The sequence below is a fragment of the Myotis davidii genome, unplaced genomic scaffold (assembly GCF_000327345.1).
Source record: "Myotis davidii unplaced genomic scaffold, ASM32734v1 scaffold265, whole genome shotgun sequence".
Taxonomy (NCBI): Eukaryota; Metazoa; Chordata; class Mammalia; order Chiroptera; family Vespertilionidae; genus Myotis; species Myotis davidii.
In genome coordinates this window covers 5,317,608-5,333,235 of record NW_006296627.1, presented here as the reverse complement: position 1 = coordinate 5,333,235, position 15,628 = coordinate 5,317,608, and the positions used below count along the sequence as shown (strand labels likewise).

General features: G+C 42.1%; 1 protein-coding gene across 1 annotated transcript; it reads right to left on the bottom strand.

Annotated features, from left to right (window-relative positions):
- Window positions 1–2,487: 2,487 nt before the first annotated feature.
- Window positions 2,488–3,417, bottom strand: LOC102762392 (olfactory receptor 4S1). The gene has a single exon (XM_006772316.1). It carries the CDS (start codon window positions 3,415–3,417, stop codon window positions 2,488–2,490), a length of 930 nt encoding a protein of 309 aa, XP_006772379.1.
- Between the last annotated feature and the right edge of the window lie 12,211 nt (window positions 3,418–15,628).

The following is a 15,628-nucleotide window of genomic DNA, read 5'->3' as shown; positions in this document are numbered from 1 at the left end:
TAAATAAATAAATAAATAAATAAATAAAATTGAGGTTGCTGTGTAGGCTAACGCCCTCGGGCTGAAATGGAGCTGTTGGCTTCATTTCTACCAGACATGTTCAGATAGTAAATGAAGTAGAGAAGCTTTCCTCGGACCCTCACAAGATCACATTGACTGGGAAAAAGCATAAATAATCTGCTGTCGCTGAGTGCCACCATCTTTCCACATACCCCAGCATGCCAACACCAAGAGGTAAAATGAATGAACACAAAGTTCCACAGCTAGATGACAGGGTGAGTTCCTGTCCACGGGATTCCCTCCCTGAAGTCTCTGCACTTTTCACTGACCCGCTAAAGAAAAGAAGGAAAGGAGCTCCATTCTCAACATTCTCCTGAGTACAGACAGCTATGAAAGGCTATGCTTGACACCATGGAGTATTCGTGGGTCATATAAAGTAGAACAGCAGTCTTTTTCTTATCCTCACCCAATGATATGATTTTCTTGATTTCAGAGAAAAAAGAAGGGGGGAGAGAACAGAGGGAGAAACATCAATGTGAGAGAGAAACATCCATCGGTTACCCCACAACCTAGGTATGTGCCCCAACTGGGAATCAAACCCACCACCTTTTGGGGTACGAGATGACAATACAACCTACTTAGCCACACTGGCCAGGGCCATGATCCCACATTCTTCCAAGGACTTTTAAAAGAAGGTGATTCGTTCAACACAGATTAAGTAAACTGATGTACAAAAACTTCTGAGAATATTACTTTTAAGATATCAGAGGCTATTTCATTGCTGCTATTCTCATAGTCAAGATCAACATTTGCATTTGTGCTTGTTAGGCATCTGATGAAACAAAAAGTTTTTTCTACACTACCATCCTCACCCAACCCTGATCACACTTCCCCTGATGATTACGCCTATTTCATGAGGATTAAAGAAGTTAATGTGAGGTGATTGGTAAAATTCTGAGGAATGAATAATCAATCTAGAATTACAAAGGCTTTAGGAGAAAGGGCAGGATCAAAGAGAACAGAAGACATTATCAACAGAGGTAATAGCCACCTCTGAAAAACAGACTTTGATACAGGACTTTGCAAGGTCTTGTGTGTCCTGCAACCTTTTGAAACTGGCATTGTCACTGTCTCTATTTGTAAATGTGGAAATTGAGACCCAACCAGATGAAATGACCCACGAATGATTCATTAGAAGGACATCTAATCCTGCTCCTCTAAATCCATTTTGCACAAATTGGCTCCCTCTACATGGAAACAAAATAAAGCAAAGGGGATGAGTGGGGGCGGCAGTCCCTGCTCAGCTGGAGAGGAATCAGTACTGCTGGGTGAGGTGCTGAAGTTGTTCTCCTGGCTCTGCTCGCCATCATCCCAGGCCACCACCAATCCGTGGTCCTTCACAACATCCTTGTCTGTACTGTTCGTGTCCATTCATTCCGTCTGAGGTGGGGAAAGTCCCGAAAGCAGATTTAAGGAACCTGGATTTTGGTTGCTATCTTGCTCTGGATTTACTGTGCGACTTTAACTAAATCCTTTAACTTCTCTACATTGGTTGATTCATCTGCCTGCTGAGAGAGCATGAAATGAAGGAATAAGAGTAAAGTGCCTCTACTATCATAAGAGACCGAATTAATTTCATTAAGCACATGTTAGCCACAGTAAAGCAATTAGCTAGTGCTATTACACATTGTATAGGTGAGATACTTGAACTTCCAAGAGGCTCTGTCATTCACAGGCTCTCGTATGTTTCCTGAATGAGGCATTAATTATCACACTAAGGACCCCCTTCACTGTGACCTCCTTGAGGGAAGAAATTACATCGTACTTTTTTAAATATATTTTTATTGATTTCAGAGAGGAATGGAGATGGAAACATCAATTCTGAGAGAGAATCATTGGTCAGCTGCCTCCTGCACGCCCACACTGGGGATCAAGCCCGCAACCCAGGCATGTGCCCTGACATGGAATCAAACCATGACCTCCTGGTTCATAGGTCGATGTTCAACCACTGAACCATACTGGCTGGGCCATCTTACTTTTATTTGTATCCCACTACCTCACTCATTGCAAACACTCAATAGATACTTAATGAATGGAGGATGGAAGAAACCTATGGGATTATTATTATGAAAAGAGCTTAGGAGACAAACAAAAACTCATAGACATGGAAAGCAGTATGGTGGTCATCAGAGGAAAGTGGGTGGAGGTAGTTAAGGTTAAAGGGGGTCAAATATATAGTGACAGAAGAGGATTTGACTTTGGGTAGTGGGCACACAATGCAATTATACAGATGGCATATCATAGAAATGTACATTTGAAACATATATCATCTAATTAACTAATGTCACCCCGATAAATTTATTTTTCTCAAAGAGTTAGAAGGACAGTTGTCATTACAAGCATCAAACTGGAGATGCAAAGCCTGTGTCGGATGCTACAAAATGGGAGGTCTCCCAAGTTCCAGGCTGGATGAGATTCCTTAGAGTGTCACTTCTCTCCCGAATTCCCCTTGACCCTAAACACTTTCCTCATGGCATTTTTTACCTCATTGTTCCTCAGGGTGTAGATCAGAGGGTTCAGCAAAGGTGGCATGACAATGTTAAAGAGGATGACAAGTTTGTCAGCAGCCAGGGTGGTAGACGGACGAATGTACATGAACATGGGGGGCACAAGGACCAAAATAACGGTGACGATGTGTGAGCCACATGTGGACAGAGCTTTGCGGCGGCCCTCGGATGACTGGCTTCTCAGGTTGAGTAAGATGACCACATAGGACACAATAAGGATGATGAAACACACTAAAGAGAGAATGCCACTGTTGGCCACCACAATGAGCCCCACTACATAGGTGTCTGCACAGGCCAACTTCAGCAAGGGATGGACATCACAGAAAAAATTGTCAATCTCATTGGGCCCACAAAAGGGCAGCTGCACCGTGAGGAGGGTCTGCAGGATGGAATGGAAGAAGCCAGCCACCCAGGAGGCCCCTGCCAGCAAACCACACTTCCGGCGATCCATAATGGTTACGTAGTGCAGCGGCCTACAGATGGCCACATAGCGATCATAGGCCATGGCTGTGAGGAGGAAGATCTCAGTGCCACCAAAGAAGTGGGCAGAAAAGAGCTGGGTCATGCAGCCATTGAAGGAGATGGTCTTGCGCTCCACGAAAGTGTCAGCGATCATCTTGGGCGTGGTAGCGGACGGATAGCACATGTCCGCGAAAGACAAGTGGCTGAGGAAGAAGTACATAGGAGCACGCAGGGTCTTGCTGGCATTGATGGTGATGATGACCATGAGGTTCCCCAGGACAGTGAGCATGTGGAAGAGGGAGAAGACCACGAAGCACACATGCTGTAATTCCCTGCTCTGGAAAAGGCCGAACAACACAAACTCAGTCACGTTGTTCTTGGTGCCCATGGATTCTCTGCCCTGAGCATCAACAAAGTGGTTAGCTCTGCAATGACACAAATTATGTGATATAAGAAAATTTCCCAGATCCCGGGAGTCAGAAAACTGTACTCAGGTCTAATAATGATTCTAACACCCAATTTCACTAGGGGAGAGGGGTTCCCCACACCTACAAGCAATTCTCAGACACCATCTGGGAGTCCTACAGCTCAACTCAATTTTTTACATTACCTGGAGATATAGCATCAAGTCCCACCTCCTAAGGGTTCAGTCCTACAAGGCACGCGCGCGCGCACACACACACACACACACACACACACACACACCTGTATGCTTCTGTCACAGATTGGAGGCTCCAATGACTCTCTCCTTGGCCTCCACTAATTCTCTAGTGCGGAAATCAGAGAAAGATTTGGCTTACAAGACTACCAGTTTATTATAAATGTATATAGAACTCAGGAATGGCCAAGTGGAAGAGATACATGGAGCAAGGTATGTGAGCTTCCATGATCTCTGAGCACATCATTCTCCAACTCTCCACCTGTTCACCACTGGAAGCTCTCCAAACCCCACCCTTTGGATGTTTATAGAGGCTTCATTACTTAGTCATGATTGATTAAATCATAGGTCATTGGTGATCGTCAACCTTGGCCCCTATCCTTAGATAACCTACGGGCATTCCAAAGGTCACCTCATTAGCATGACGAAAGACCCTTTATATTAATCACTGGTCAGGAAATTCCAAGGGTTTTAGAAGCTCTGTGCTACATATGTGGACAAAGACCAAATATATATTTCTTATTAAAAATCACAATATCACAAGTCTCCAGCTATGACTTATACTATGAACTTCAACAAATCAATTAACTTCTCAGAACCTCGTTTTCAAAGTTTAAAAAGGTAAGGATATCTGTCCCTTCCTCTGTGTTCTATTGTCCCTGGTTTATACCATCTTCATGGTGTCAGTGACGCTGTTCTATAATTGTTCATTTAGCAGCCTACTCTCCGCACTAGGCTGTGAGTTGCTTGATAGCAAGGCTCCCGACCGCTTGACTCTAGACAGTGTTCACTATCTAGCACATGGTATGCATTTAGTAAATGTTTGTGAAATAAGGAATTAAAATACCTGCCCGGTCCACCAACCGGGTCCAAAAATAAACTCCTGATCTTTCCCCGAAAACATATATTTCTGAAAGGCTTCTAGCTCAGTTGTTGGCAAGTCCAACTGTCTGAATGCTCAGCCTTTCTTAGTCATCCTGATTCCTCTTTCCTCACATCTCACATCCAATCAATTAAGAACTCCTGCTGTCTTTACCTCCACAAGAACGTACCCTCACCCCCTCCATAGCTTCCATCCTGTTCTGAGCCACAGTCACCTCTCCCTGGCTTGCTAACTGATGTCCCTAATCCTCCTCCTAACACATACCCTACCAAGAGTCTAATCTCATCACAATAATCAGAGGGCTCCCTCAAAGCCCTACAATGAACGTACATCCCATTCTGAGTAAATCCAGAACCTCTGCCATGACACAGGTGCCCTTCAGAATCTGATCCCCATTGCCTCTCTAACCTGTCTCCCCCACTCCCTTTTCCCTCCTTTCCAAGTGCACTGGCCTCCATGATATTCAAAACACCTCAGGCATGCTGCCACCTTAGGAACTATGCACTGGTTGTAACTTCAACCCAGAATATGCTTCCCCTAGATGTCTATTGGCTAATTCCCTCACCTTCCTAAAATCTTTGTGCAAATAACACTTCCTCAGAGGACATTTGATCACTCTATTTAAAATTGCAACCTCTCCAGAGGGAAGGCGGGGATGGTAAGAGATCAACCAAAGGACTTGTATGCGTGGACATAGACAGTAGAAGGGTGAGGGCATGTGCTGGGGGTGGGAGTGGGCAGTGAGAGGTCCACGGTGGGGTTGGGACAGGAGGAGACATATGTAATACTTTTAACAATAAAGAATTTAAATTAAAAAATATATAAATATAAATAAAATTGTAATCTCTCAGCATTCCAAATTGCCCTTACCCTGTTCTGCTTTTTCTTCTTTTTCTTCTTTCTATCACGCATATTGCTTTCAAATATATTACATTATTTATTTATTTATTTATTATATTTATACTTTATTGTCTGCTCCCACCACTAGAAGATGAGCTCCAGGAGGCAGGGTTCATTGTCTGTTTGGTTCTCTAATACATTCCAAGTGCTTAGAACACTGCCTGGTACATTGTAGGTGCTCAATTAATATTTCTTGATTAAATGAAAAAATAAATGATAGTTGTAGAGGTCAAAAATAATGATACCAACCTACACATACATAAGACCTTACAATTGTACATCATCTTATTTCACTGAGCTAATATTTCCTGGCACTAACCTGTGCCAGACACAGGTTAGCTCCTTGCACACATTAGCTCAAATCAGCACAAACACATTTGGAAATGTATTTGATTGATTCCCTCCTTTTATATAGGCAGCATCAAAATATAGTTATTTTCTCAAGGTCACACATTGTCATAACAAACACCCACAACTCCTTCTTCATGCCACAGCTAAAACGCTGTATGTGGAACACACTTCGTTATCTAGAAATTATGAGGTCTCATGCAGAACACAGACCAGAGACAGACCTGGGAAAACGATGAAAGCGTGTTGACCAAATAAATGAATGAGTAAATAAATCCATAAATAAGTGTTTCATATTCTAAGTAATTTGTGCCGATAAGTGATTATAAGATTTAAAACTGTTTCAATTCAACAGAGATTTCTGAGCCCACTAAATGCCAACAAAGATTGTCACTGACCCTTATATGGCTAGGACCGTATCAAACGCTTTTCTCAACAGGGCTGTTGTAAGGATAAAATAAGATGTTTTTTAAGCCAGGCGGAGAGATGTGTTGACATTAGGAAGTCGGCTTCAGGCCTTCTCTTCTGGGTACGTCAATCAATAAACTTGGAAAAATGCAGTAACTTCTACCATGAGTACAACTTTATACTCTAATACATGGTCTCCCTCTATAAATTTCTGAACAATTTTTCTTAAGATCAGTTTTTTAAAATGGGAAGGCTGAGGTGAATGGCATGAATATTTTTAGGGTCAAGGGCAGGTGGGTAGAAAGTGGGAACAAAGGAAGTGAAATCCCACAGAACTGCCTCTGAGCACTCCTTTTATCCATCTTGTTACTGCGGCTGCAAAAATATCAAGTCAAATTACACTTGTTAATAGCAGGAAAGTAGAGGATCCTCCACCATTATATGGACTTAGATAGGTCCCAGTCTCTGCATCTTAGGAGACAGGATCTTCCGGGGGTGGGGGTGGGGGGGAGGGTAACAGAAGTCTGAGAGGAACAACAAACGTGCCTGAGGCGCAGAGGCACTGAGGTTGGCACAAAGGATTTGACTCAGGGCTGAAATCAGACGCAGCTGGAAATGAGGAGAGCAGAGAGCGGAGCAATGACACGGCCCAAGGCAGGAACAAGGAAATGATGGTCATCTCCCGCGATACTCTGCCCAGGCTTATGAAGCATCTCCCTCTCCCAGAAATTTCCCATTGGAAATACATGTATTTTACAGCAAATTTCTTCTTCTATTCTTTTCTAAAATTCTGAAAATGGTCTGATCAAATGATTACATTTACCCACAAGATAGACAGGAGAGATAGCCCTAGTCCTGCTACTGAAAGAGAATGCTATAACCGAAAATAACATAACCATTGTGTACACCCCAAAAACAAATTTGAACAGGTAGGTACCCTGTTGGGTGATAAATAAATTTTAGCATATTTTGCTTGTATTCAGTCTCACAGTAAGTATAAAACATGCTCAGTGTTTCTATCGGGTCCTCCTTAACCCTCCAAAAAGAACCAATAAGGACGTTCTGCCCTAAGACCCAGTGCCTGCATGGGGCTGCACAGCGGATGTCCAGGGAGGGGACAGCATCACAGCAAGACGCCAGGCGCTGGAGCCCCATCCCATGGGCTGAATCCCAGCTCTGCCACCCCCCAGCTGAATGACATTTGGCAATATTTAACCTCTGGGAAACGCAGCTTCCTCATATTCAGATGGAACTAGTAGTACATATCTCCTAGGATGGTCAGCATGAAACACAGTAACAGTATGGTGAATTTCTGTCAATTGAGCAAACATTTCTTACAAATCTGAATAAGATGTACACATCGTTTTATATTCAGCTTTTTCTCTTAACACTTTATTTCCCCCAAGGTAATCATCTTCCAAAGATGTTTTAAATGGTGCATTATTTTAAAAATATCATAACTTATTTGACATAAAAGCTCTATTTATGAGCTTGTATGTTACTCCCTGTCTTATACTATAGTACATGACCTTCCTCTATAAATTTCTGGACAATTTTCCTTAGAGCAATTCTTCAAAATGGGAAGGCTGAGGTGAAGGGCATGAATATTTCTAGGGTTCAGAGAGAATCTCAAGAGTATGAAGACAGTCATTCACTCTTTCAGTAATTAAGAAAGACACTGATTAAAGGACAATCATTAACTTCAACCCAGACTACTCTTCTCCAACCTAAACATCATCAAACACCTGCAACCTCTCCTCCATGGACTCATTTCTGTCCTTATTTGACCCTCTTTTGTACTGTACAAATTCCTCACACCATCCTTAAGCTGTGAACACACCCTCAGACCTGAGTCTGTGAGCACCTGAACAAGTCTGAACAGAATACCAACAGGACTTCCCACTTCCTGCAGTTCAAGCTGCTGCCACCAGGTGGAGCTGCTGTGGGTCAGGCACGTTCATGAGCTTCACTCCTTTTGTTAGTCCACACTCATCACAACCCTTTAAGATAATTATTAATATTCTCACTTTATAGATGAGAAAAAGGAAGCTCAAAACATTTGGAGTTTGAGTGGCTTGCTCAAGGTCGCAGATGGCAAACGCCACAACAGGAGTCACAACCAAATCTGGGAGACACTGGCATGTCTCATTGTCGGAGAGTTCTCCCATTGCAATAGTCCCTTCTCCCTGTTGTAACCCCTCCCCTTGCAATGCTTCTTTGCTACACCCTCCTACCTGCTCAAGTCTCCCACTACTGAAACTTCAGAGAGATTAACATTGGACTTGAAAATGGCCAAAGGAGGCAGGATGACACCATGAAGGGGGCATTGGTCTGGTAACCAAAACCCTCCGATTTTAGTCCAACTTTGACACTGGTAACTAAGTGACCACAAACAACACCCTCCCTCTGTGTGGTGCTCTATTTCCCCCATCCGCAGATTCTAGGCTGGAAAATTAGAAATACAAAAAAACTAATTTCACTGATAATGATAGTCAATACTCGATGGACTTTAAAATAACAGGAAAGCAGATAAGTACTTTTACATCATATCCCTCTCACCACCTTGCCTGAGGATCCTGGGACCGAAGTTTACATTACATGTGTCATGCCTTGCACTGAACTTATCTCTCACCAGTTTTCAGATACCTTCTCTGTCTTGAAAGTAAAAGGAAATTTGCAATTTAGGAACATTTCTACCTAAAAAGGTTAAAGTGTAAATAAGTCTTTCATGCTCCGGTATCAGGGGATTCATTTATATGAAACAATGCCTTGCCATTGGGGAAAGGGCACCATGACCATACCTTAGTGAAACACACTCTGGAATTGCTCTAATTTCCAAAAAGTTAATGGGGTGTCGAGGTCCACGCCATGGGCAGCCCAGGGGGAGGCTGGGGAACTCAGCAGCCTGCAGCCTTGATCTGGGCGCTCATAGGACAAGCCTCTGAATAATAAACTATGTGTGTGGGATCACTCTCTGAGCTTGAGCAGCTCCACAGGTAGAGGGCACGGTGACCACGGCAGCACATCGTTTGCTTGTATTTATTGAGCAATGCTGTATGCCAGGCCCTACGCAGGGCACTTTAAGTGCATCTTCTCACTTAATCCACTGAGCATCATTGTGCTGGTATGACTGTTCCTATTTTTCAGCTGAGGAAAATGAGGATTACAGAGAAATGAGTGGCTTGGCCAAGTTCTCACACCAGTAAGGGTTAGAAGCAGAAATGCAAGCCAGTGCCCCTGTCTTCAAAGCTGTCTTCTCAGGCACTACAGAGCGCACTCCTGACCAGAGCAGTGTGAGCATCTGACCATCTAAGAGGACGTGTTCTCAGCAGCTAAGCTATGAGCAAGAAAATGACTGAAGGAGGAATCTAATGATGCCATGGAGATCTAAAGGGAAAAATATATATATATATAGGACAAAAGTAAGATTACAGTTATTCATATGAAAAATCAAGCAATAATTAATACATACTAATACTCTTGTATTATTGAAACTATGTTTCATGTACTCACAACTGTAAACCTACGTTTGCCCCACCCATATATCTGTGTGTGTGTGTGTGCGTGCGTGTGTGTATCAACTCACACTTGATGCATTTGAAGGTAAGAACCAGAGAATATTCAGACACTGTTCAGCAAGACTTCCATCTGGGCACTGAGCACAAAAGCAGAGAGAAAGCAAGCAAGTATAAACATCTGTTTTCTGTAAGGGTCCTTGATCGGCGCAGGTTTATTCTAGCCAGAGAGTCCTCGAGACCAGAGCTTACAGGGCACTCACCTTAGTGAGCTGCAGCCTCCACAGCTGAGCAGCACAAGTAGGGAGTCTGGCCAGAGCACAGAAGGGTTGCCATCAACTTTTAAGCACAGAGGGTTTGGGGAAGCGCGTGTGGAATCACCCCAGCCAAAGCCATTGCCAAACGTGGACACCTCTGCTTTGGAAGCTATGGCGCATCCATGGTTAGCAAAAGTTCCTTGAGGCTTGCTAATTAGACCCCAGGGCATTACCTCCCAATTAAAGGAGTGGCCCATGGAGACAGCCATGCCCTCTTGTCACACTAACTTAGTGGTTCAGACCAATTTTAGGGGACAAGGGAGCCGCAGCATGTATCCTCACTTTGGATTTCTGCATTGAATCACCCCAATCTCACTCATTCAACAATAGATATTAAGCAGCAGCTACTATATAAAGGGCATGGTTTTGTGCCACCTAGTTGGAGAAATAAGCTGGTGTCAAATATGTTTGTTGTTAGTGCTGGCGAGGATGTGGAGAAAAAGGAACCCTCATGCACTGCTGGTGGGAATGCAGACTGGTGCAGCCACTGTGGAAAACAGTATGGTATTTCCTCAAAAAATTAAAAATGGAACTGCCATTTGACCCAGTAATCCCACTTCTAGGAATATATCCCAAGAAATCAGAAACACCAATCAGAAAGGATATATGCACCCCTATGTTCATAGCAGCACAATTTACCATAGCTGAGATCTGGAAACAGCGTAAGTGCCCATCAGCAGATGAGTGGATTAGAAAACTGGTACATCTATACGATGGAATACTACACTGTAAAACAGAAGGAATTCTTACCATTTGCAATAGCATGGATGGAACTGGAGAGACTTATGCTAAGCAAAATAAGCCAGTCAGAGAAAGATAAATATCACATGATCTCACTCATTTGTAGACTATAATGAACAGCATAAACTGATGAACAAAAATACAACCAGAGTCATAGAAGCATTGAATAGACTGTCCAACCTCAGAGGGAAGGCGGGAGGGAAGGGGGTAAGAGATCAACCTAAGGACTTGTATCCATGCCTATGAGCATAACCAATGGACACAGATAGGGGGGAGGGGGAGGTGAGGGCATGTGCTGGGAGTTGGGGACAACTGGGGAGGGGTCAATGGGGGAGAAAGGAGACTTACGTGCATTAAACAATAAAGAACTTAAATTTTTTTAAAAATATGTTTGTTGTTTTTTAAGTAGCAGAGACCAGTTTGAACTAAGCTAGATTTTGCCTACTTCCCTATGTTAACATGGCACTTGGAAAGTGTTTCCACCTGTGCAGAGAGTAAGACAGACAAGAGGCTTAAAAACACGGGCAAAGAGGTCAAGCTGGCTGTACACCTGGTAGATACAGAACCTTTAACAACTTGGGATAGCATTTTCTCACCTGCAATGTTTTGTTTCTCAGGTTTAAGGAAATCAATATACAATTCCACAATAATAACTAAAGATATTAACAACAACACCCCCAGCAAGTGGGAGTGTGATTAAATGTTTAAAAATCAGTAAAAACAGATCTGAAAACATCTGAACCACTTTACCCTAACTGATATTTATAGAGCACTATGCTTTAAAACTAAAGAACATATTCTTTCAAGCAGACATGGTACATTCACCAAGACAGACCTTGTGTCGGGCCATGCAAGAAGCTGCAATAAATGTAAAAGGAATGACATCATTCATAGTGTCATTAAATTTGAAATCACTAACAATAAGATATCAAGGAAAACCCCAAATATTTGAAAAATAAACAACACACTTGTAAATAATGCATTGGTCAAAGAAAAAAATCATTTTAAAAATTCAGAACACATATTAACCAAATAAAAACACACATGAAACTTTTATGAGATGCTGCTTAAGCATTGCTTAACGAAACTTTACAGTTTTAAGTTATTATATTGGAAATCGAGAAAGTTCTAAAATCTATGAACTAAGTTTTTACCTTGAGAGAAAAAAGAAGAGAAGCTTTTAAAAGAATCAAAGTAGAAGGATATCAGAGAGATAACAGAAATTAATCAATCCCACAGACAACAGAGAAAAACTTTGGACTAAAGCCAGACTTTTATGAGGCAACCTTAAATTTTAATATCAATGTCAGTTGTTGACCTAAAATTATCAACTTAAGTGAAAAGTGTAAATTCCTAGGAAAATGCACCTTAAGTAACAACTCAAAATGAAACAGAAAATCTGAATAGACCTATATTTGTTAAATAAATTGAATTTATAGTTTACAAGCATTACACACACCAACACCCTCAAGCTAAGATGATTTCATTGGTTTCATCAAACACTTAAAGAAGAAACAACACCAAAACTATACAAACATTTTCAAAAATAAGAGACGACAAAACTTCCCAAGTTATTTATAAGACCGGCGTAATTGCCACCAAACCTTGATAAAAATACATTTTTAAAAAAATAAAATCACAGACAAACATCACTCATGAATATAGATGCAAAAGTCCTTAATAAAACATAGTTAACTAAAATGCAGTAATGTATACAAAGGATAATATATCATGACCAAATGGGTTTATCCCAGCAATGCAAGGTTATTTTTACATTAAAGATCAGAGGGGTGAGCCCTGGCTGGGTAGCTCAGTTGGTTAGAGTGTCATCTAGATATCCCAAGGTTGCAGGTTCAATCCTCGTTCAGGGCCCATATAAGAATCAACCAATGAATGCATAAATAAGTGCAACAACAAATGGATATTTCTCTCTCTCTCTCTCAAATCAATCAATAAATAAAAAATCAGAGAGGCAATTCAAGATAGCAGATGCAGAGCCATCCTGAACTCGCCTCCTCTCATGGACACACTGAAGCTACAGCTACATATGGAACAATTTCCTCTGAAAAAGACCTGAAAACTAACAGCAACTTCTTCACATCAGGCAAACGAGAAAAAGGGCCATGTTGCAGCGTAGGAAGGTGACATAAACCCCACCCCAGTGTGGGGACCCACAATTGGGAGGGAACTCAGAAACCCAAAGATTCTCTGAGGGGGAGAGGGTTTATACCTCACATGGGGCTCCCCAACTTTGAAGAACTGCACCAAGAAACAAGACTCCAACACAGTTGCTTTGAAAACCAATGGGACTCGTGTCCATGAGACTCAAAGGCTGCAGCAAACTGAGGGTCAGCTCCCACAGAACTCAAATGAAGACTCACCTCCCTATCTCCCCTTTCCATCCCCCCGCCCCCCACATACACACACACACACACATGGCCAAGCACAGAAGCTAACAGACCTGACCTGAAAGGGATTCATTTCCTAATCTTAACACATCTTCCAAGGGACAGGGCCTACTGGGATTCCCTCCAGGTATAGAGGCAGGTGGGGCCATTCTCACACTCTCCCATGTCCAGCTCCACAACACCAGGATGGGGCAGGTGGAGATTTACACATTTCCAGTGCCCATTTCACCCATTTTGTGGCTGCCACTCAGGGGACACCCCTGGTCAGATTTTATATTAAATAAAAGATAAAATATCAAGTGACTTTCAGGAGCACTAAAGATATTTAAAGAGTTTTCTACTCTAAAGGAAGATGTGACTTAGATTCCCTGATGGTGCAAGTGTTGGGTGAGCAAAAGTGCCTGACTTCCAGAATTAAACAATTGTGAGGTCAAATCCCCACTCTACGTATCTATTCTGTGATTGTAGCCTAAATTACCTGAGTACTAGATGAATCCATATAAAATAGGGGTCATAATAACTACCCAGTGCCCATGTGACATAATGCCCTATCTATGACAGCTAGGACTAGGCCATCTCCAACACTGTGTATGATTCTCCAGGGCAGGTTTTCAGCCACAAGAAAGCCACCTTTTCCAGAGATACACCATGATAACCACACTTGTCCAAGAGAAGCCATCTCTCTATCTGATGTCTTTGCTTCCCAGAAATGCCACTGAGTTTGGATGCTGAGCAAATATAAGAAGAGAGGGAAGCATGAAGGAGTCTCTGTGCATTACTTCTCAGATGGTTCAAAGCCTTAACACATAGAATTCTCAGAATAATTTAGGAATAATACAACTTTCACCCAATTCTCTTGACATTAACTATACACATAAATGATTAAGCACAGAACTTCTAGTTCTATACAAGCCACACATTTCTTTAAAGTGATGAAGACTCTGAATACGACAAGTCCCTTGGCACATTCTGCAATCATAATAGAAAGATGCTACGGTGGCATCATCCAAAAGGAGATCAATTTTAGGCCAGGCTGAGTCAACATTGTATGTTCGATGGAGTTCACCCCAATTGGACGGGCCACATTTTCTGAGATATGTCTTTACTCCCACTGAAGAAGTTCTTGCCCCAACTCTCTGGACTTGAACTTTAGAAGAAGGCTTGGCTCCACTTCCCTTTCTCAGAATGGAGGTTTTTCTTCTGCTCTTTGTAGTAATGCTGCTTCATCAAAGTCCTATTCTTTGGGGCCAAATAAATTATAAATGATGGTACAAGTATGGTCTCTTCCTCCCAACCGTAATCCATCTGAAACACCACAAGAACTCAAACTCTATTTTTCAAGCTCTAGGAATTCTCACTACATAAAGAAACCTGTGTTATGTCCTTCTATTTACACATCAATAACTCCCAAATGTATTAGTTTCGAAATAAGCAGCATTGGCTACTGTTATAGGCATAGCCTTTCTCAATTCTTCACTCAAATAGCTCTGGAGAAGGGAAAAAAGAAAACCTTAAATATTCACAATATCATTAACAGACAGCTTACAGCGAGAACCTGGGAAGGGCTTCTAGGAGTAATGAAGGCTGAAGGAAGAGAATGAGGAAACACAATGGTCCATGCATTCAGTTCTGCTCACCTGAAGGAAGACAGGAAGAGTGCACTTGCACTCTGCCTTACATCACACCTCCCTGCCTCACACCCACACACATGCATGCATGTGCATACACACCCACACACATACATGCCCATACACAAACACCATTTGCTTAAAAGGGTAATAAAAATAACTAATACTGGATTTCTTTTAAAATTTTCCAGCTTTATTAAAGTATGGTTGACAAGTAAAAAGTAGTATATATTTAAAGTATACATCACATTGTCTACATTGTAAAGTGATTACCACAACCAAACTAATCAGACAGAAACTCTACAGCTGAGTACTACAATGATTGAAAATAAAAATGTAATAGAGAATCCTATATAATAAAAGCCTAATATGCACATTTTCCCCTGAACTGGGAGTTGGACTGCTTGCTATGACTTGCTCCTAATATGCAAATTGTCCCCTGAACTGGGAGTTTGACCGCTTGCTATGACTTGCGCTGACCATCAGGGGGCGGTAGGGAACATGGCGGGTGTCAGCAATTCACCTCAATTAAAAAAATAAAACCTACCTGAAATGGGAGGCTACAAAAGAGGAAACATCTGGTCTCACGTCAAAATACCTGAATTTGTGCCCAGGCTCTGTGCCTGATTGATTCAGGAGCAAAAATTGCTGGTGTCCCAACACTTGTTTTGTTCTCCCTGCTTCTATAGTAATAGGAACTCTGAATTTTTATCTGGAAACATACCCACCTGGAACCATTACCCAGCCTCCCTTGCAACTTCAAGAAGAGCCATGCATTTTTTTGTCCCTTCCT

Excerpts from the sequence above, each read along its gene's own strand:
- LOC102762392 (XM_006772316.1), bottom strand. The coding sequence starts at position 3,417 with ATGGGCACCAAGAACAACGTGACTGAGTTTGTGTTGTTCGGCCTTTTC.